Below are 22,856 nucleotides of genomic sequence, written 5' to 3'. Positions count from 1 at the left end.
TCGGTGCAGACTTGATGGGCCAAATGGCCTCCTTCTGCACTGTAGGGTTTCTATGATAGCAAATATTGTCCCCTTGTTCAAGAAGGGGAGTAGAGACAACCCTGGTAATCATAGACCAGTGAGCCTTACTTCTGTTCTGGGCAAAGTTTTGGAAAGGATTATAAGCGATAGGATTTATAATCATCTAGAAAGGAATAATTTGATTAGGGATAGTCAACACGGTTTTGTGAAGGGTAGGTCGTGCCTCACAAACCTTATTGAGTTCTTTGAGAAGGTGACCAAAGAGGTGGATGAGGGTAAAGCAGTTGATGTAGTGTATATGGATTTCAGTAAAGCGTTTGATAAGGTTCCCCACGGTAAGCTATTGCAGAAAATACGGACGCATGGGATTGAGGGTGATTTAGCGGTTTGGATCAGGAATTGGCATGGGGTGCCTCATGCAAGGCTTATTGAGAAAGTGAGGGGGCATGGGATCCAAGGGGACATTGCTTTGTGGATCCAGAACTGGCTTGCCCACAGAAGGCAAAGAGTGGTTATAGATGGGTCATATTCTGCATGGAGGCCGGTCACCAGTGGAGTGCCCCAGGGATCTGTTCTGGAACCTTTACTCTTTGTGATTTTTATAAATGACCTGGATGAGGAAGTGGAGGGATGGGTTGGTAAGTTTGCTGATGACACAAAGGTTGGAGGTGTTGTGGATAGTGTGGAGGGATGTCAGAAGTTGCAGCGAGACATTGATAGGATGCAAGACTGGGCGGAGAAGTGGCAGATGGAGTTCAACCCAGATAAGTGTGAGGTGGTTCATTTTGGCAGGTCAAATAGCATGGCGGAATATAATATTAATGGTGGGACTCTTGGCAGTGTGGAAGATCAGATGGATCTTGTGGTCCGAGTTCATAGGACGCTCAAAGCAGCTGTGCAGGTTGAGGCTGTGGTTAAGAAGGCGTATGGTGTATTGGCCTTCATCAATCGAGGAATTGAGTTTAGGAGTTAATGTTGAGATAATGTTGCAACTATATAAGACCCTGGTCAGACCACACTTGGAGTACTGTGCTCAGTTCTGGTTGCCTCATTACAGGAAGGATGTGGAAGCCATAGAAAGGGTGCAGAGGAGATTTACAAGGATGTTGCCTGGGTTGGGGTGAATGCCTTATGAGGATAGGTTGAGTGAGCTCGGCCTTTTCTCCTTGGAGAGACGAAGGATGAGAGGTGACCTGATAGAGGTGTATAAGATGTTGAGAGGTATTGATCGAGTGGATAGTCAGAGGCTTTTTCCCAGGGCTGAAATGATTGCCACAAGAGGACACAGGTTTAAGGTGCTGGGGTGTAGGTACAGAGGAGATGTCAGGGGTAAGTTTTTCACTCAGAGGGTGGTGGGTGCATGGAATGGGCTGCCAGCAACGGTGGTGGAGGCGTATTCGATAGGGTCTTTTAAGAGACTTTTAGATAAGTACATGGAACTTAGTAAGATAGAGGGTTATAGGTAAGCCTAGTAATCGCTAAGGTAGGGACATGTTCGGCACAACTTTGTGGGCTGAAGGGCCTGTATTGTGCTGTAGTTTTTCTATGTTTCTATGTAAGAAGACAGGGGGTGGTGGTTGATGGGAAATGTTCATCCTGGAGTTCAGTTACTTGTGGTGTACCGCAAGGATCTGTTTTGGGGCCACTGCTGTTTGTCATTTTTCTAAATAATAAGGTGGTAATAATCTTCTGAGGTGTGTCTATTTCAATGCCAGGAGTATTGTGGGGAAGGCAGATGAGCTGAGGGCGTGGATCGACACATGGAATTATGACATTTTGAGGAGGTAACTAAGTGTGTTGACGAAGGTAGGGCAGTTGATGTCATTTCATGGATTTTAGTAAGGCGTTTGATAAGGTCCCCCATGGTCGGCTTATGATGAAAGTGAGGAGGTGTGGGATAGAGGGAAAGTTGGCCGATTGGGTAGGCAACTGGCTGTCTGATCGAAGACAGAGGATGGTGGTGGATGGAAAATTTTCGGATTGGAGGCAGGTTGCTCGCGGAGTGCCACAGGGATCAGTGCTTGGTCCTCTGCTCTTTGTGATTTTTATTAATGACTTAGAGGAGGGGGCTGAAGGGTGGATCAGTAAATTTGCTGATGACACCAAGATTGGTGGAGTAGTGGATGAGGTGGAGGGCTGTTGTAGGCTGCAAAGAGACATAGATAGAGAGAGCCTATAATGTGGCAAAGAGTAGTGGGAAGTCAGAAGATTGGGAAGGCTATAAAAACAAACAGAGGATAACAAAGAGAGAAATAAGGAAGGAGAGGATCAAATATGAAGGTAGGCTAGCCAGTAACATTAGGAATGATAGTAAAAGTTTCTTTAAATACATTAAAAACAAACGGGAGGCAAAAGTAGACATTGGGCCGCTCCAAAATGACGCTGGTAATCTAGTGATGGGAGACAAGGAAATAGCTGAGGAACTTAATAAGTACTTTGCGTCAGTCTTCACAGTAGAAGACATGAGTAATATCCCAACAATTCAGGAAAGTCAGGGGGCAGAGTTGAATATGGTTGCCATCACAAAGGAGAAAGTGCTAGAGAAACTAAAAGGTCTGAAAATTGATAAATCTCCGGGCCCAGATGGGCTACATCCTAGAGTTCTAAAGGAGATAGCTGAAGAAATAGTGGAGGCGTTAGTTATGATCTTTCAAAAGTCACTGGAGTCAGGGAAAGTCCCAGAGGATTGGAAAATCGCTGTTGTAACCCCACTGTTCAAGAAGGGAACAAGAAAAAAGATGGAAAATTATAGGCCAATTAGCCTAACCTCAGTTGTTGGCAAAATTCTAGAATCCATCGTTAAGGATGAGATTTCTAAATTCTTGGAAGTGCAGGGTCGGATTAAGACAAGTCAGCATGGATTTAGTAAGGGGAGGTCGTGCCTGACAAACCTGTTAGAGTTCTTTGAAGAGATAACAAATAGGTTAGACCAAGGAGAGCCAATGGATGTTATCTATCTTGACTTCCAAAAGGCCTTTGACAAGGTGCCTCACGGGAGACTGCTGAGTAAAATAAGGGCCCATGGTATTCGAGGCAAGGTACTAACATGGATTGACGATTGGCTGTCAGACAGAAGGCAGAGAGTTGGGATAAAAGGTTCTTTCTCAGAATGGCAACCGGTGACAAGTGGTGTCCCGCAGGGTTCAGTGTTGGGGCCACAGCTGTTCTCTTTATATATTAACGATCTAGATGACGGGACTGGGAGCATTCTGGCCAAGTTTGCCGATGATACAAAGATAGGTGGAGGGGCAGGTAGTATTGAGGAGGTGGGGAGGCTGCAGAAAGATTTAGACAGTTTAGGAGAGTGGTCCAAGAAGTGGCTGATGAAATTCAACGTGGGCAAGTGCGAGGTCGTACACTTTGGAAAAAAGAATAGAGGCATGGACTATTTTCTAAACGGTGACAAAATTCATAATGCTAAAGTGCAAAGGGACTTGGGAGTCCTAGTCCAGGATTCTCTAAAGGTAAACGTGCAGGTTGAGTCCGTAATTAAGAAAGCAAATGTAATGTTGTCATTTATCTCAAGAGGCTTGGAATACAAAAGCAGGGATGTACTTCTGAGGCTTTATAAAGCACTGGTTAGGCCCCATTTGGAGTACTGTGAGCAATTTTGGGCCCCACACCTCAGGAAGGACATACTGGCACTGGAGCGGGTCCAGCGGAGATTCACACGGATGATCCCAGGAATGGTAGGCCTGACATACGATGAACGTCTGAGGATCGTGGGATTATATTCATTGGAGTTTAGGAGGTTGAGGGGAGATCTGATAGAAACTTACAAGATAATGAACGGCTTAGATAGGATGGACGTAGGGAAGTTGTTTCCATTAACAGGGGAGACTAGGACGCGGGGGCACAGCCTTAGAATAAAAGGGAGTCACTTTAGAACAGAGATGAGGAGAAATTTCTTCAGCCAGAGAGTGGTGGGTCTGTGGAATTCATTGCCACAGAGGGCTGTGGAGGCCGAGACGTTGAGCGTCTTCAAGACAGAAATTGATAAATTCTTGATTTCTCGAGGAATTAAGGGCTATGGGGAGAGAGCGGGTAAATGGAGTTGAAATCAACCATGATTGAATGGTGGAGTGGACTCGATGGGCCGAATGGCCTTACTTCCGCTCCTATGTCTTATGGTCTTATGGTCTTATGGATGCAAAGCTGGGCTGAAAAATGGCAAATGGAGTTTAACCCTGATAAATGTGAGGTGATTCATTTTGGTAGGACTAATTTAAATGTGGATTACAGGGTCAAAGGTAGGGTTCTGAAGACTGTGGAGGAACAGAGAGATCTTGGGGTCCATATCCACAGATCTCTAAAGGTTGCCACTCAAGTGGATAGAGCTGTGAAGAAGGCCTATAGTGTGTTAGCTTTTATTAACAGGGGGTTGGAGTTTAAGAGCCATGGGGTTATGCTGCAACTGTACAGGACCTTGGTGAGACCACATTTGGAATATTGTGTGCAGTTCTGGTCACCTCACTATAAGAAGGATGTGGAAGCGCTGGAAAGAGTGCAGAGGAGATTTACCAGGATGCTGCCTGGTTTGGAGGGTACGTCTTATGAGGAAAGGTTGAGGGAGCTAGGGCTGTTCTCTCTGGAGCGGAGGAGGCTGAGGGGAGACTTAATAGAGGTTTATAAAATGATGAAGGGGATAGATATAGTGAACGTTCAAAGACTATTTCCTCGGGTGGATGGAGCTATTACAAGGGGGCATAACTATAGGGTTCGTGGTGGGAGATATAGGAAGGATATCAGAGGTAGGTTCTTTACGCAGAGAGTGGTTGGGGTGTAGAATGTACTGCCTGCAGTAATAGTGGAGTCAGACACTTTGGGAACATTTAAGCGGTTATTGGATAGGCACATGGAGCACACCAGGATGATAGGGAGTGGGATAGCTTGATCTTGGTTTCAGATAAAGCTCGGCACAACATCGTGGGCCGAAGGGCCTGTTCTGTGCTGTACTGTTCTATGTTCTATGTTCTAAATCAGAGTAGATAAATCCCCAGGACCGGACAGGGTATTCCCTCGGACCTTGAAGGAGACTAGTATTGAAATTGCAGGGGCCCTGGCAGATATATTTAAAATGTCGGTATCCACGGGTGAGGTGCCGGATGATTGGAGGATAGCTCATGTTGTTCAAAAAAGGCTCAAAAAGTAATGCGGGAAATTATAGGCTGGTAAGTTTGACATCAGTAGTAGGTAAATTATTGGAAGGAGTATTAAGAGATAGGATCTACAAATATTTGGATAGACAAGGACTTATTAGGGAGAGTCAACATGGCTTTGTGCGTGGTAGGTCATGTTTAACCAATCTATTAGAGTTTTTCAAGGAGGTTACCAGGAAAGTGGATGAAGGGAAGGCAGTGGATGTTGTCTACATGGGCTTCAGTAAGGCCTTTGACAAGGTCCCGCATGGGAGGTTAGTCAGGAAGGTTCAGTCGCTATGTATACATGGAGAGGTAGTAAATTGGATTAGACACTGGCTCAATGGAAGAAGCCAGAGAGTGGTAGTGGAGGATTGCTTCTCTGAGTGGAGGCCTGTGACTAGTGGTGTGCCACAGGGATCAGTGCTGGGTCCATTGTTGTTTGTCATCTATATCAATGATCTGGATGATAATGTGGTAAATTGGATCAGCAAGTTTGCTGATGATACAAAGATTGGAGGTGTAGTGGACAGTGAGGAAGGTTTTCAAAGCTTGCAGAGGGATTTGGACCAGCTAGAAAAATGGGCTACAAAATGGCAGATGGAGTTTAATGCAGACAAGTGTGAGGTATTGCACTTTGGAAGGACAAACCAAGGTAGAACATACAAGGTAAATGGTAGGACACTGAAGAGTGCAGTAGAACAGAGGGATCTGGGCGGCACGGTAGCACAGTGGTTAGCACTGGTGCTTCACAGCTCCAGGGTCCTGGGTTCGATGCTCAGGTCACTGTCTGTGTGGAGTTTGCACATTCTCCTCGTGTCTGCGTGGGTTTCCTCCGGGTGCTCCGGTTTCCTCCCACAGTCCAAAGATGTGCAGGTTAGGTTAATTGGCCAGGTTAAAAAAATTGCTCCTTAGAGTCCTGGGATGCGTAGGTTAGAGGGATTAGCGGGTAAAATATGTGGAGGTAGGGCCTGGGTGGGATTGTGGTCGGTGCAGACTCGATGGGCCGAATGGCCTCCTTCTGCACTGTAGGATTTCTATTTCTTCTTCTTCTACATAATTCCCTAAAAGTGGCGTCACAGGTAGATAGGATCGTAAAGAGTGCTTTTGGTACATTGGCCTTTATAAATCAAAGTATTGAGCATAGGAGTTGGAATGTTATGGTGAGGTTAGATAGAACACTACATAGAACACTACAGCGCAGTACAGGCCCTTCGGCCCTCGATGTTGCGCCGACCAGTGAAACCAATCTAAAGCCCATCAAACCTACACTATTCCAATATCATCCATATGTTTATCCAATAACCATTTGAATGCTCTTAATGTTGACGAGTCCACTACTGCTGCAGGCAGGGCATTCCACGCCCTTACTACTCTCTGAGTAAAGAACCTACCTCTAACATCTGTCCTATATCTCTCACCCCTCAATTTAAAGCTATGTCCCCTCATGCTAGCCATCACCATCCAAGGAAAAAGGCTCTCACTATCCACCCTATCTAATCCTCTGATCATCTTGTATGCCTCTATTAAGTCACCTCTTAACCTTCTTCTCTCTAACGAAAACAACCCAAGCCCCTCAGCCTTTCCTCATATGATTTTCCCACCATACCAGGCAACATCCTGGTAAATCTCCTCTGCACCCTTTCCAACACTTCCACATCTTTCCTATCATACGGCGACCAGAACTGTACGCAATACTCCAAATGCGGCCGCACCAGAGTTTTGTACAGTTGCAGCATGACCTCCTGGCTCCGAAACTCAATCCCTCTACCAATAAAAGCTAACACACCGTACGCCTTCTTAACAACCCTATCAACCTGGGTGCCAACTTTCAGGGATCTATGCACATGGACACCCAGATCCCTCTGTTCATCCACACTACCAAGTATCTTACCATTTGCCCAGTACTCTGTATTCCTGTCACTCCTTCCAAAGTGAATCACCTCACACTTTTCCACATTAAACTCCATTTGCCACCTCTCAGCCCAGCTCTGCAGCTTACCTATGTCCCTCTGTAACCTGCCACTTCCCTCCGCACTGTCTACAACTCCACCGACTTTCGTGTCATCCGCGAATTTACTAATCCATCCTTCCACGCCCTCATCCAGGTCATTAATAAAAATGACAAACAGCAGTGGCCCCAAAACAGATCCTTGCGGTACACCACTAGTAACTGAACTCCAGGATGAATATTTCCCATCAACCACCACCCTCTGTTTTCTTACAGCTAGGTTGTATAAGACATTGGTGAGGCCGAAATTAGAGTATTGTGTGCAGTTTTGGACACCTAAATACAGGAAGGATATTAATAAGGTTGAAAGAGTGCAGAGAAGGTTTACAAGGATGTTGCCGGGACTTGAGAAACTGAGTTACAGAGAAAGGTTGAATAGGTTAGGACTTTATTCCCTGGAGCGTAGAAGAAGGAAGGGGGATTTGATAGAGGTGTATAAAATTATGATGGCTATAGATAGAGTGAATGCAAGCAGGCTTTTTCCACTGAGGCTAGGGGAGAAAATAACTAGAGGACATGGGTTAAGGGTGAGGGGGGAAAAGTTTAAAGGGAATATTAGGGGGGGTTTCTTCACACAGAGTGGTGGGAGTTTGGAATGAGCTGCCAGATGAAGTGGTAAATGCGGGCTCACTTTTAACATTTAAGAAAAACTTGGACAGGTACATGGATGAGAGGGGTGTGGAGGGATATGGTCCAGGTGCAGGTCAGTGTGGGACTAGGCACAAAAATGGTTCGGCACAGGCAAGAAGGGCCAAAAGGCCTGTTTCTGTGCTGTAATGTTCTATGATTCTATGGTTCTATAAATGACCTGTTGAGGGCGTAGAAGGATGGGTTAGTACATTTGCGGATGACACTAAAGTTGATGGAGTTGTGGACAGTGCGGAAGGTTGTTGCAGGTTACTGAGGGACATAGATAAGCTGCAGAGCTAGGCTGAGAGGTGGCAAATGGAGTTCAATGCGGAAAAGTGTGAGGTGATTCACTTTGGAAGGAGTAACAGGAATACAGAGTACTGGGCTAATGGTAAGATACTTGGAAGTGTGGATGAACAGAGAGATCTCGGTGTCCATGTGCATAACTCCCTGAAAGTTGGCACCCAAGTTGATAGGGTTGCTAAGAAGGCGTACGGAGTGTTAGCTTTTATTGGTAGAGGGATTGAATTTCGGAGCCAGGAGGTCATGTTGCAGCTGTACAAAACTCTGGTGCGGCCGCACTTGGAGTATTGCGTACAGTTCTGGTCGCCGCATTATAGGAAGGATGTGGAAGCATTGGAAAGGGTGCAGAGGAGATTTACCAGGATGTTGCCTGGTATGGTGGGAAGGTCTTATGAGGAAAGGCTGAGGGACTTGAGGTTGTTTTCGTTAGAGAGAAGAAGGTTAAGAGGTGACTTAATAGAGGCATACAAGATGATCAGAGGATTAGATAGGGTGGATAGTGAGAGCCTTTTTCCTTGGATGGTGATGGCTAGCACAAGGGGACATAGCTTTAAATTGAGGGGTGATAGATATAGGACAGATGTCAGAGGTAGGTTCTTCACTCAGAGTAGTAAGGGCGTGGAATGCTCTGCCTGCAGCAGTAGTGGACTCGTCAACATTAAGAGCATTTAAATGTTCATTGGATAAACATACGGATGATATTGGAATAGTGTAGGTTTGATGGGCTTTAGATTGGTTTCACTGGTCGGCGCAACATTGAGAGCCAAAGGGCCTGTACTGCGCTGTAATGTTCTATGTTCTATGTTCTATTGTGTTCAGCTTTGGTCGCCTTGCTATACAAAGATGTTATTAAACTGGAGAGAGTGCAGAAGAGATTTACACGGATGTTGTCAGGACTCAAGGGACATAGGAAGAGATTGGAAAGGCTAGGACTTCTTTCTTTGATGCGTAGGAGACTGAGGGGTGATCTTATAGAGGTGTATAAGATCATGAGAGGCATGGATAGGGTGAATGCACTCTGTCTTTTTCACAGGGTTGGGGAAATCGAGAATGAGAGGACATAGAACAAAAGAACAAAGAAAATTACAGCACAGGAACAGGCCCTTCAGCCCTCCAAACCTGCACTGACCATAGGTTTACGAGGGGAAAGAATTAATGGGAACCTGAGGAGCAACTTTTTTTTTTACACAGAGGTTGGTATGTGTGTGGAATGAGCTGCCGGAGGAAGTCGCTGAGGCAGGGACACTGACATTTGGACAGATACATGGATAGGAAAGGTTTCGAGGGATATGGGCCAAATGGGGTTCGCTTAGCTGGGCCGAAGGGCAGTCTCCGTGTCGTTGATTCCATGAAAATCTATGAAAAAACTGCTCTCTCCACCCGTCCTGCCACCTTCAATGATCTGTCCGGATAATACCCAGGTCCCTCCTTCAGAATTTTACCCCTTATTTTATATTGTCTCTCCATGTTGTTCCAACCAAAATGCATCACCTCACATTTCTCCACATTGAACTTCATCTGCCATCTATTTGCCCTTTCCACCAACTTGTCTACGCTCTTTTAAAGTTTGACACTGTCCTCCACACGGTTTACAAAACTTCCAAATTTTGTGTCATCTGTAAACTTTGAAATTATCCCCTGCGCAGCAAGATCTAGATCAAAGTCTTAAAGGTACAGGCAATATGAGTGGAACTCCCTCCAATGCCAATATATCCTTCCTCATATAAGGGGACCAATACTGCACACAGTATTCCAGCTGCGGCCTCACCAATTGATGCGCGACAATCAAGCACGTGGAACAAGGCTTCAGTATTGAAGGCTTTTATTGTCTAACAATGGAACTACTAACACGAATACACCAGTTCAGACTGGAGGGGTCCTGCCGGAGCAGAGGGTCTTATACCTCGCCACCGGAGGCGGGGCCCCACCGGGATGTGCCATGATAACACTTATAACAGGTAAACACCCTAACTCAACAACATTGTACAACCCCCACAGTGACAACACCCTAGCCCAACAGTAACATAATAACAACCCCCAGTGGTAACCAACGATGGTTCACCACATTCACCCCTCCTTTAAAAACAAAAGGCGGCGGGGTGCAAAAAAAAAACAGGTCATATGTACAGAATTCACAAGTCCAGACGGTCTGGAGGACCGCACCGACGCTGTGATCTCCTCAACACCGGTTGCGAAACCGGAGCAGGTGCTTGCGGTGGCGTTCTCTCCAAAACAACGTCCGGCTGTCCCCTCAAGGACTCCCGGGCCGGTTGGCCCTGGTGAGGCGATGGTGCAGGGGATCCTGGAACCTTCGGTGGTGGCGCCGATCTCCGAGTCTCAGGCAAGCTGTACATGAGAGTAGAACTGTTATGCACTGGTCCTGGTGCTGACCGCGCCACCTCTGGGGAAGCAATGAGGAGTAGTGGATTCGTGACAGGGGGAATAGGAGCGACAGGAGTTGCTACGTCCCCTGCGGGCGCCAGGTCTCTAATGGAGACAGTGTCCTCTCGCCCGTCAGGATATGCCACATAGGCATACTGAGGGTTGGCGTGGAGGAGTTGGACCGGTTCGACCAAGGGGTCGGACCTGCGAGCCCTCACATGTCGCCGCAGAAGGACGGGTCCTGGGTACGTCAACCAGGCTGGTAATGAGATCCCCGAGGACGACTTCTGAGGGAATGAGAACATCCTCTCGTGGGGAGTAGCATTGGTTGCCGTACACAGGAGGGAGCGGATAGAGTGGAGCGCATTTGGAAGGACCTCCTGCCAACGGGAGACTGGAAGGCCCCTGGATTTCAGTGCCAGTAGGACAGCCTTCCAGACTGTAGCATTCTCCCTTTCCACCTGTCCGTTACCCCTAGGGTTGTAGCTCGTGGTTCTACTAGAGGCAATCCCGAATGAGAGCAGGAATTGCCTCAAGTCGTTGCTCATGAACGACGAGCCCCTGTCGCTATGAATGTAACAGGGGTACCCGAACAGGGTAAAAAGCTCACTGAATGCCTTGATGACGGTGGCAGTCGACGTGTCCGCACAGGGGACAACAAACGGGAACCGGGAGTACTCGTCTATTATGTTGAGGAAATAGACGTTCCGGTCCGTTGAGGGAAGGGGGCCCTTAAAATCCACACTCAGCCTCTCAAGAGGGCGAGTGGCCTTGACCAATTGTGCCCGGTCTGGTCGATAAAAGTGTGGTTTGCATTCTGCGCAAATCCGACAGCTTCTCGTCACTGACCTGACATCCTCCACCGAGTAGGGCAGGTTGCGGGCTTTGATGAAATGGTAGAGTCTGGTGACTCCAGGATGACACAGGTCATTGTGGAGGGCCTTCAAGCGGTCCTCCTGCATGATGGCGCATGTTCCGCGCGAGAGGGCATCCGAGGGCTCATTGAGCTTCCCTGGACGATACATAATATCGTAATTATAGGTGGAGAGCTCAATTCTCCACCGCAAGATCTTATCGTTCTTGATCTTGCCCCTCTGCGTGTTGCTGAACATAAACGCCACGGATCGTTGATCCGTGATCAGAGTGAACCGCTTCCCCGCCAGGTAATGGCGCCAGTGTCTGACTGCCTCCACAATGGCCTGAGCCTCCTTCTCCACCGCTGAGTGCCGAATTTCGGGGCCTTGAAGGGTGCGGGAAAAGAACGCGACGGGCCTGCCTGCCTGGTTTAGTGTGGCGGCTAGGGCGAAATCAGATGCATCACTCTCCACCTGGAAAGGGATGGATTCATCCACCGCGTGCATCGTGGCTTTCGAGATGTCGCTTTTCAAAGCCTTGAAGGCCAATTGGGCCTCCGGCGTAAGTGGGAAGGTCGTGGACTTGATGAGCGGACGAGCTTTGTCCGCGTAGTTGGGGACCCACTGCGCATAGTACGAAAAGAACCCGAGGCATCTCCTCAGTGCTTTCGTGCTAGCGGGCAAGGGAAGTTCAGTAAGGGGGCGCATACGGTCTGGATCAGGGCCAATGACCCCGTTTTCCACCACGTATCCGAGGATGGCTAACCTGCGCGTACGGAATACGCACTTCTCCCTGTTATAGGTCAGGTTCAGGCGAGATGCGGTGCGCAGAAAGTGTTGGAGATTCGTGTCATGGTCCTGCTGGTCATGGCCGCAGATGGTGACGTTATCCAGGTACGGGAAGGTAGCCCGCAACCCGTTCTGGTCCACCATTCGGTCCATAGCACGCTGGAAGACCGAGACCCCATTGGTGACACCAAATGGAACCCTGAGGAATTGGTATAGACGACCATCCGCCTCAAAAGCCGTGTATTGTCGGTCCTCTGGGCGGATGGGGAGCTGATGGTAGGTGGACTTAAGGTCTATGGTAGAGAACACTCGGTACTGCGCAATCTGATTGACCATATCAGAAATGCGCGGGAGAGGATACGCATCCAGCTGCGTATAACGATTAATGGTCTGACTGTAGTCGATGACCATCCGAGGTTTGTTCCCGCTTTTGACTACCACGACCTGCGCTCTCCACGGACTAGCACTGGCCTGTATGATCCCTTCCTTGAGGAGCCGCTGAACCTCAGATCTAATAAAGATCCGGTCCTCAGCGCTGTAACGCCTACTTTTAGTAGCGATGGGCTTGCAGCCTGGTACCAGATTCTTAAATAGGGATGGTGTAGTGATTTTCAGAGTGGAAAGATTGCATGCGGGGCGCTTTGGGCAATTTGGAGGCTGCGGCTGATTCCCTACTGCCAGTGAAGGGAGTGGCCCACCGTACTGTAGGATCACACTCTTCATGTGGACCATAAAATTTAGTCCAAGGAGAATTGGCGCACAAAGGTGAGGTAACACAAGGAGCCTGTATTGCTCGTAAATTGTGCCCTGTACCTCTAGAGTTACCATACATCGTCCTTGGATCGGTACAGACCAGGACCGTGATGCCATGGAAATTGTCTGCTTGGCAGGGAGAACCCGGAGTCCACACCTTTTAGCAGTTTCAGGGTGTATGAAACTTTCGGTGCTCCCACTGTCAAACAGACAATTCACAGTTCGACCATTTACCTTTATATCCATCATTGAATTCTCAAGCCTGTGGTGCTTAGTCTGGTCCAGGGAGATCGACGCCACCGTTGGCCCCTGGGCGTCACTGCATGCCGCCGATGTTGATGCTGAGGACCCCTGCTGGTCGCTCCTAGTCGTCGTGGACCATGATGGCCGCCCCCATGAATCGCACGTGGGCGAGGGCGCCAAACGCAGCGACTCCTGGTGGTCTTCCTCCTCCTCCGTCAGCCACGATGGCGCCGTCCTGGGATCGCACGTGGTCGGACCTCGTGGGTACTGCGCGCCGAAGGAGATTGTCTCCGTTCTGGAGGGTTACAAGCTGCACTGCCGTTTTTAGACTTCGACCTGCAGACTTTACCGTAGTGGCCTTTTTTACCGCACTGGCTGCAGATAGCCGTTCTTGCCGGACACTGTTGCCGTGGATGCTTGGCTCCACCGCAAAAATAGCATCGCTGGCCACCTGGAGCTGCCGCCGTCGTCGGATCGATCTGGGAGCGCGGGTTTGCGGGGCGAGGAGGGAGCTGAGCTTGCTCTTGCCACGTTGACTGCACGTGGTCCTCGGGGTACAGAGCCAAGCTTTTCGACGCCGCTTCCAGCATCCCAGCCATCTCCATTGCTTGGGTCAAGTCGAGGTTCCCCTTTTCCAGCAATTTAAGCCTGATGTACGAGGACCCTACCCCTGCTACGAACGCGTCTCGGGCGAGGTCGTACATGTATTGTTCGGCTGATACGTCTTTACAATCGCAACCCCTGGCAAGCTGCAGGAGCTCATTGGCGTAGTCCTCCATGGTTTCGCCCGACTGCCGACGTCGTGTAGCGAGGAGGTAACGAGCGTGTATCTCGTTGGGTGGTTTCGTGTATCGTTTCTTCAGGAGCTCGACGGCCCTCGGGTAAGTGGGAGCCGCACGAATCGCGAGATAAATCGTGTCGCTTACCCTTGCGTGGAGGACTTGGAGTTTGTCGCTGTCTGTAGTGATAGCTACAGAGGCAGCCAGGTAGTCTTCGAAACACTTCCACCAGTGGTCGAAGGTGTTAGCGGCACCGACCGCACGTGGGTCCAGCGCCAGACGATCTGGTTTCAAGATCTGTTCCATACTCTTTTTTTTTTGTACAGCTGAGAGTTTTCTGTTAGACAATAAAATTGATGCGCGACAATCAAGCACGTGGAACAAGGCTTCAGTATTGAAGGCTTTTATTGTCTAACAATGGAACTACTAACACGAATACACCAGTTCAGACTGAAGGGGTCCTGCCGGAGCAGAGGGTCTTATACCTCGCCACCGGAGGCGGGACCCCACTGGAATGTGCCATGATAACACTTATAACAGGTAAACACCCTAACCCAACAACATTGTACAACCCCCACAGTGACAACACCCTAGCCCAACAGTAACATAATAACAACCCCCAGTGGTAACCAACGATGGTTCACCACACCAATGCCCTGTACAGGTGCATCAAGACATCCCTGCTTTTATATTCTATCCCCCTCGCGATATATGATGGCATCTGTGTCGATGATCCGGCACGTCTTGCAGAGGTTGCTGTGGCAGGGTTGTGTGATGTCGTGGTTACTGTTCTCCTGAAGGCTGGGTAGTTTGCTGCGGACAATGGTCTGTTTGAGGTTGCGTGGTTGTTTGAAGGCAAGAAGTGGGGGTGGCCTTGCCGTGATGCTCGTCTTCATCAATGACATGTTGAAGGCTCCGGAGAAGATGTCGTAGCTTCTCCGCTCCGGGGAAGTACTGGACGACGAAGGGTACTCTGTCCGCCTTGTCCCGTGTTTGTCTTCTGAGGAGGTCGGTGCGGTTTTTCGCTGTGGCGCATCAGAACTGTCGATCGATGAGTCGAGCGCCATATCCTGTTCTTATGAGGGCATCTTTCAGCGTCTGGAGGTGTCTGTTGCGATCCTCCTCATCCGAGCAGATCCTGTGTATACGGAGGGTTTGTCCGTAGGGGATGGCTTCTTTAACGTGTTTAGGGTGGAAGCTGGAGAAGTGGAGCATCGTGAGGTTATCCGTGGGCTTGCGGTACAGTGAAGTGCTAAGGTGACCGTCCTTGATGGAGATGCGTGTGTCCAAGAATGCAACCGATTCCGGAGAGTAGTCCATGGTGAGTCTGATGGTGGGATGGAACTTGTTGATGTCATCATATAGTTGTTTCAGTGATTGTTCACCATGAGTCCAAAGGAAGAAAATGTCATCGATGTATCTAGTGTATAGCATCGGTTGAAGGTCCTGTGCGGTGAAGAGGTCTTGTTCGAACCTGTGCATGAAGATGTTGACATATTGAGGTGCGAATTTGGTCCCCATGGCTGTTCCGTGTGTCTGGATGAAGAACTGGTTGTTGAAGGTGAAGACATTGTGGTCCAGGATGAAGCGGATGAGTTGTAAAATTGCATCTGGAGATTGGCAGTTGTCGGCATTGAGTACTGAGGCAGTTGCAGCAATGCCATCGTTGCGGGGGATGCTGGTGTAGAGTGCCGAGACATCCATTGTGACGAGGAGTGCTCCTGGTTCAACTGCTCCATGTGTGCTGAGTTTCTGTAGGAAGTCCGTAGTGTCACAACAAAAGCTGGAGGTTCTTTGTACAATGGATGCCCTCGACGTAGCCGGAGAGGTTCTCGCACGGTGGGACGGCCGGGTGTGTTTGCCTTGTGTATCTTCAGGAGGCAGTAGAGATCTGCAATGCGGGGAGTACGTGGGATGAGAGCACGGAGGGTGCTCTGAAGGTCCGGATCAAAGGTTTTGATCAGTCTGTTGATCTGACGGGTGTGTTCTTTGGTCGGATCTGCGGGTAACTGTCTGTAGTGTCCTTCGTTGTTCAGTTGTCGGTACACTTCTTTGCAGTAATCTGTTCTGTTCAGTATGACGATGGCCCCTCCTTTGTCTGCTGGTTTGATGACAATGTTGCGGTTGGTCTTGAGAGCACGGATGGTGTTGCGTTGTGCTTGGGTGATGTTCGGGGCTGTCTTGAGAGTGCGGCTGATGAATCTGGCATTGGTGCACCTCCTCACAGCTTAGGCATACATGTCAAGTCGAGGGCAGCGGCCTTCCGGAGGAGTCCAATTCGACTCTTTCCTTTTCGGTTGCTGCACCGTGGATCTCTCTGTCGGCTGTTCCGGTTCATTGGCTGTCTCATTGTGTTCGCTGTTGGCCTCTTGGGGTTTGTGGAAGAACTCCCGCAGCCTCATTCACCTGATGAATTCCTCTGTGTCTGCTGCGAGACTGATGGGGTCCATTTTGGTGGTGGGGCAGAAATTGAGCCCTCGGCTGAGAACTTCGATTTCATCTGGTTGAAGTGTGTAGTCCGACAAGTTGACAATGGACTTCCCTGCAGTGGTACTGTTTTCTACTGTGGTACCGGGGGAGGCTTGGTTGCTGCTGGTGGTGATGCCGAGTTTCTCAAGTTTCCTGTTCTTGGTGTGCATGTAGATGGCGTAGTTCCTTTGTCTCGTCTGCTTGGCAGAGTTCGTAATCTGTAGTCCTTTCGGTATCTTGTCTGCTTTCTCCAAGTGGAGAGGATCTCCAAGAAGATCACGCATAGTGACACAGACATCAAGTTTCTACGAAGATGCAGGAAAGCAAACAAGATACTGAAAGGACTACAGATCACGAACCCACTCAGGTCAACCTATAACACAGACTACACTGAGAGACGTTGCCGTCGCACCTCTCTCACACTCCTCAACCACCTCATACACCAACTCTACAGCAAACGCCGCATCCTGGAAACCAAGAGTGCATATTCTCAACTTGCACTCAGGACACAGACCAGCTGTGAAACTCTGCCAAGCAGATGAGCCAAAGAAACCACGCCATCTACATGCACACCAAGAACAGAAAACTTAAGAAACTCAGCATCATCACCGCAGCAACCAAGCCTCCCCCGGTATCACAGTCGCTTTGAGTTTCCTCATCTGTCGCCATGTCCTGGGTAGCATCCAACTCTTTGGTAGAGACGGATACAAAGTGTTCATTTCATAACTCAGCCATGCCCGCTGCCTCTGTGTAAATCCTCTTTTTGGTCCCTAATCAGCCCTTTTCTCCTTTCCCACCCTTTTATTATTTATACACAAATAGCAGACTTTCTCTTTTTTGTTGGCTGTCTGTCCTTTGTCACAATCCTTTTTCGCTTCCCTAACCTCCTCTCTGAACATTTTTATTCCTCTTGCTTCTCAACTGTATTTTCTACCTGTCACCTGTCATAGGCACACTTTTTCTTCTTTATCTTAATTCCTATCCCCTTTTCCATCCAGGGAGCTCTGGATTTGTTTGCCCTACTTTTTCCTTTTGAGGGAATATACCTTGACTGCGTCCTGACCATTTCTGTTTTTGTATTCTTTCATAGGATGTGGGCATCGCTGCCTGTGCCAGCTTTTACTGCCCATCTCTAATTGCTCTTGAGGGGACAGCTAAGAGCCAACCACATTGCTGCGGGATCTGAAGTCACATGTCGGCCAGACCAGGTAAGCAGGGCAGATTTCTATTCCTGAAGGACATTAGAGAACCAGATGGGTTTTTCTGACAATTGACAATGATTCATGATCATCATTTTATTTTTAATTCCAGATTTTTCTTGATTCAAATTTCACAACCTGCCATGGTGGGATTTGAACCTGGGCCCCCAGACAATGCCCTGGGTCTGTGAATTACTATTCCAGTGATAAGTTCTGTTTTGAAGGTAGTCCATTGTTCAGCTAGTTTTTTTAGCCCAGCTGTGTTCCTGCCTCATTGAAGTCAGCTCTGCCCCAGTTAATTATTTTTACTCTGGGTTTAGCCATTTCCCTTTTCTGTCACCATTCTAAACCTTACAATACAATGGCCTTCTGTCCCAACGTCTTATCTGTAACCTTACATTTCTCACTTATTGTTAAGCAATCAAAGGGTTTTGATGGTACAGCAGATCTTTCTCCCTCTCATGGGCAATTTGAAGTCAGTATAATGTCTACCTCTCTCTACGTAGAGTCTTTGATGTTTGGGGGGCTTTCTAATCACAGCTTTCCTCTAAGCTTTGATATCACAATGGGACAAGGAGAAGAGACAGGCCCAAGAACTATCCTAGCCGATACACGGGACTGAACTTACCCGTTGACGTTATTAAGTGCCACATTCTTAGCCAACTCTGCTAATTAGCCCGAGAATGGCCATCATGCTGTTCAAATTCAAATACCTTGGAAAGGACAAAGGGATCATCATGGGCTCTCAATTTGGCCATCCTGGCATTTCTGTTCTTTCCTTCATTGTTCGTACTTTTGAACTTAAAAAAACATAAGAACTAGGAGCAGGAGGCCATTCTGCCCCTCGAGCCTGCTCTGCCATTCAATACAATCATGGCTGATCTCATCTCAGCACCTTCCTGCCCGTTCATCATCACCCTTCAAACCCGTTACTAATTAAAAATCTGTCTTTCTCCTCAAATTTACTCAATGTCCCACATCCACCACACTCTGGGGCAGTGAATTCCACAGACTCACAACCTTTTAGGAGAAGTAATTTCTCCTCATCTCTGTTTTAAATCTGCCACCCATTACCCTAAAACTCTGACCGCTTGTTCTAGATTGTCCCACAAGAGGAAACATCCTCTCTACATCTACCCTGTCAATCCCATTTATTATCTTATATATCTCAATTCGATCTCCTCTCATTCTTCTAATCTCCAGGGAGTATAGGACTAAACTACTCAATCGTGGGTTTCCTCCGGGTGCTCCGGTTTCCTCCCACAGTCCAAAGATGTGCGGGTTAGGTTGATTGGCCTTGCTAAAATTGCCCCTTAGTGTCCTGAGATACGTAGGTTAGAGGGATTAGTGGGTAAAATATGTAGGGATATGGGGGTAGGGCCTGGGTGGGATTGTGGTTGGTGCAGACTCGATGGGCCAAATGGCCTCTTTCTGTACTGTAGGGCTTCTATGAATCTCTCTTTGTAAGACAAATGTCTCATCTCCGGAATCAATCTAGTAAACCTCCTCTGAATTGCAGCTACATCTCTCCTCAAATAAGGGGACCATACCCATACGCAGTATTCTAAGTCCAGTCTCACTAACGCCTTGTACAGTAGCAGCAACATTTCCCCACTTGCATACTCTAGTCCTTTTGTAATAAATGCCAAGATTCCATTTGCCTTCCTGTACCTGCATACTAGTTTTCTGCGATTCATGCACAAGGACACCCAGGTCACTCTGCACTGAAACATTTTGAGGTTTCTCTCTATTTAGATAATAAGTTACCTTTTCTATTCCTCTGACTAATATGGATAACCTCACACTTATCCATGTTAAACTCCATCTGTCACATTTTGGCCCACTCACCTAACCTATCCATATCCAAATGTAAATTGCTTATTTCTTTATCACAACTCACTATCCTGCCTATTTGAGTTCTCTCTTACAACCAATCCCTGGGATTCACAGTCACTCTTTTAGTCTTCCTTAAAAACAGGTGTTGAATGTCCAACATTCTTCAAGTAGAATCTGATTGTCTCAGATTAGTGAATCTCACCCAGAGAATTAACTTGGTACAAATTTGACCTCGAAAGATTCCACTAACATCACATAAAAGTCACCAAAATTTGAAAAAATGCACATTGCATCAATAAATGATGAAAGTTTCTCACCCTGGTCGATTGACATTGTGTTGAAAACACAACTCTTGCAAACGGGTCTGATAATCCAGTGTCATCAGCTGCAAGGACACCTCGAGCTTGATACATATGAGCTCGCAACTGGAAATAACTATTGTCTGTAAGCAGGAAAAAATAATAAATATTCACTAACTCAAACAATTTGCATTTATAGAGCACACTGGGCATAGTGAAATGTCTCAAGGTATTTCATAGGAGCATAATCAGTGAACAAAAGAGATATTCAACCCAAACATAGAAACATAGAAAACAGGAACAGGAGGAGGCCATTCAGCCCTTTGAGCCTCTCCATTCGCTATGATCATGGCTGATCATCAAGTTCAATACCCTGATCCCAACTTTCCCCCATATCCTTTGATCCCTTTAACCTCAAGATAGAGTTTAAAGAGTTTTCTAAAGGGGGAGTGAGAGGGCAGAAGCTTGGAAACAGAAATCCAGAGCTTAGGCCTGGGCAGCTGAAGGCAGGATTGGCAGAAACGGAGTGACTAAAATCAGGGGATGTGCGAAAAATCACAATTGGAGGATACAAATATCTTAGAAAGTTGTGGGGCTGGAGGAATTCGAATATTCGAATATGAGGATGTCGGGTTTTGGATGGGATGGAGGTTACAAAAGTTGCAAGGTCCGCTTGTCCTATTTTATATGTTCTTGGGCATAGCAGGGGGAAGCAGACAATACCTCAAAATGGAGGCAAACTAAGAAAGTTGCTAAACATGTTTAAAAGAGAGTGGCTAGGAGATATTTGGGCCATGAATGTGGAAGCCCCTTCCACCATAATCACTATGGCCACAGCCTTGAAGTCCCTCATTGGAGGATTGAACGGAAGCTCTGATGGCCGCTGAGAAATTACGTCTATTACAAGCACAGTACAGGCACCATGTGCCATTAGGGCTGTTGCACTGGCTTTGGGATAATGGTCCTAGACTTTGGCAGTGATTGGAGCTCTGTGGAGCAACTCTCAATTCTTCAGCCAGCCCATCCTTGGGAAACTCCCCCTTCCATTGAGGCTTTAGAACCATAGAACCATAGAAAATTACAGCTCAGAAACAGGCCCTTTGGCCCTTCTTGTCTGTGCCGAACCATTTTTTGCCTAGTCCCACTGACCTGCACTTGGACCATATCCCTCCACACCCCTCTCATCCATGAACCCGTCCAAGTTTTTCTTAAATGTTAAAAGTGACCCCGCATTTACCACTTTATCCGGCAGCTCATTCCACACTCCCACCACTCTCTGCGTGAAGAAGCCCCCCCTAATATTCCCTTTAAACTTTTCTCCTTTCACCCTTAACCCATGCCCTCTGGTTTTTTTCTTCCCTAGCCTCAGCGGAAAAAGCCTGCTTGCATTCACTCTATCTATACCCATCAAAATCTTATACACCTCTATCAAATCTCCCCTCAATCTTCTACGCACCAGGGAATAAAGTCCCAACCTATTCAATCTCTCTCTGTAACTCAGCTTCTCAAGTCCCGGCAACATCCTTGTGAACCTTCTCTGCTCTCTTTCAACCTTATTTACAACCTTCCTGTAACTAGGTGACCAAAACTGTACATAATATTCGGCCTCACCAATGCCTTATATAACCTTACCATAACACTCCAACTTTTATACTCGATACTCCGATTTATAAAGGCCAATGTACCAAAGGCACTCTTTACAACCCTATCCACCTGTGACGTCACTTTTAGGGAATTCTGTACCTGTATTCCCAGATCCCTCTGTTCAACTGCACTCTTCAGAGTCCTACCATTTACCCTGTACGTTCTACTTTGGTTTGTCCTTCCTGTTGGGGAGCACTTCAGCGGTCACGGGCATTCGGCCTCTGATATTCGGGTAAGCGTTCTCCAAGGCGGCCTTCGCGACACACGACAGCGCAGAGTCGCTGAGCAGAAACTGATAGCCAAGTTCCGCACACACGCGAACGGCCTCAACCGGGATATTGGGTTCATGTCACACTATTGTAACGCCCACAGTTGCGTGGACCTGCAGAGTTTCACTGGCTGTCTTGTCTGGAGACAATACACATCTTTTTAGCCTGTCTTGATGCTCTCTCCACTCCCATTGTTTTGTTTCTTAAAGGCTTGATTAGTTGTAAGTATTCGCATTCCAACCATTATTCATGTAAATTGAGTTTGTGTCTTTATAAACTCTGTTTGTGAACAGAATTCCCACTCACCTGAAGAAGGGGCTTAGAGCTTCGAAAGCTTGTGTGGCTTTTGCTACCAAATAAACCTGTTGGACTTTAACCTGGTGTTGTTAAACTTCTTATTGTGTTAAACTAATATGCCAGGGGAGGGGAACCTATGTAAGGAGTCAGAGAAGGAGGGAGCAAGGACAAAAACAAAAGGTAGCAAAGGGAATAAGAAAAGTAATAGACAGAGAAACCAAGTTCAAACAGGGCTATAGAGAAAAATATTGGGAGCAAGGCAGACAATGTTAAAAAGACAAGCTTAAAGGCTCTGTGTCTTGATACGTGGAGCATTTGTAATAAAGTGGATGAACTAATCGTACAGATAGATATAAATGGGTACGATATAATTGGGATTATGGAGACATGGCTGCAGGGTGACCAGGGTATTCAGTATTTAGGAAGGACAGGCATAAAGGAAAAGGTGGTGGAATGGCATTGCTGGTTAAAGAGGAAATTAACACAATAGTGAGAAAGGATATTAGCTCTGACAACGTGGAGTCTGTATGGGTCGAGCGGAGAAATACCAAGGGGCAAAAAACATCAGTGGGTGTCATATACAGACCCCCAAACTGCAGTGGTGATGTTGGGAATGGCATTAAACAGAAAATTAGAAATGCATGTGATAAGGGAATATCGGTGATCATGGGTGATTTTAATCTGCACATAGATTGGGCAAATCAAATTAGCCACAATGCCGTAGAGGAGGAATTCCTGGAGTGTAAACGGGATGGTTTTCTTGACCAATATGTGGAGGAACCAACTAGAGAGCAGGCCATCTTAGACTGGGTACTGTGTAATGAGAAGGGAATCATTGCCAATCTAGCTGTACGAGACCCCGTGGGGATGAGCGACCATAACATGATAGAAGTTTTTATCGAGATGGAGAGTGAAGTATTTGATTCGGAGACGAGGGTGC

The 22,856-nt window shown here is 47.5% G+C and overlaps 1 protein-coding gene across 2 annotated transcripts in view; it reads right to left on the bottom strand.

Annotated features, from left to right (window-relative positions):
- The window catches only part of fer1l4 (fer-1 like family member 4), a 240,860-nt gene that overhangs the window by 104,695 nt on the left and 113,309 nt on the right, over positions 1-22,856 (bottom strand). For both annotated transcript variants that reach the window (XM_078237010.1, XM_078237011.1), the window contains one exon: positions 19,725-19,849. In XM_078237010.1, the coding sequence (XP_078093136.1) occupies positions 19,725-19,849 (125 nt within the window). The remainder of the gene's footprint in view (positions 1-19,724; positions 19,850-22,856) is intronic.

The sequence above is a fragment of the Mustelus asterias genome, chromosome 20 (assembly GCF_964213995.1).
Source record: "Mustelus asterias chromosome 20, sMusAst1.hap1.1, whole genome shotgun sequence".
NCBI classification, from domain to species: domain Eukaryota; kingdom Metazoa; phylum Chordata; class Chondrichthyes; order Carcharhiniformes; family Triakidae; genus Mustelus; species Mustelus asterias.
This window is presented reverse-complemented; position numbering and strand designations above follow the sequence as displayed.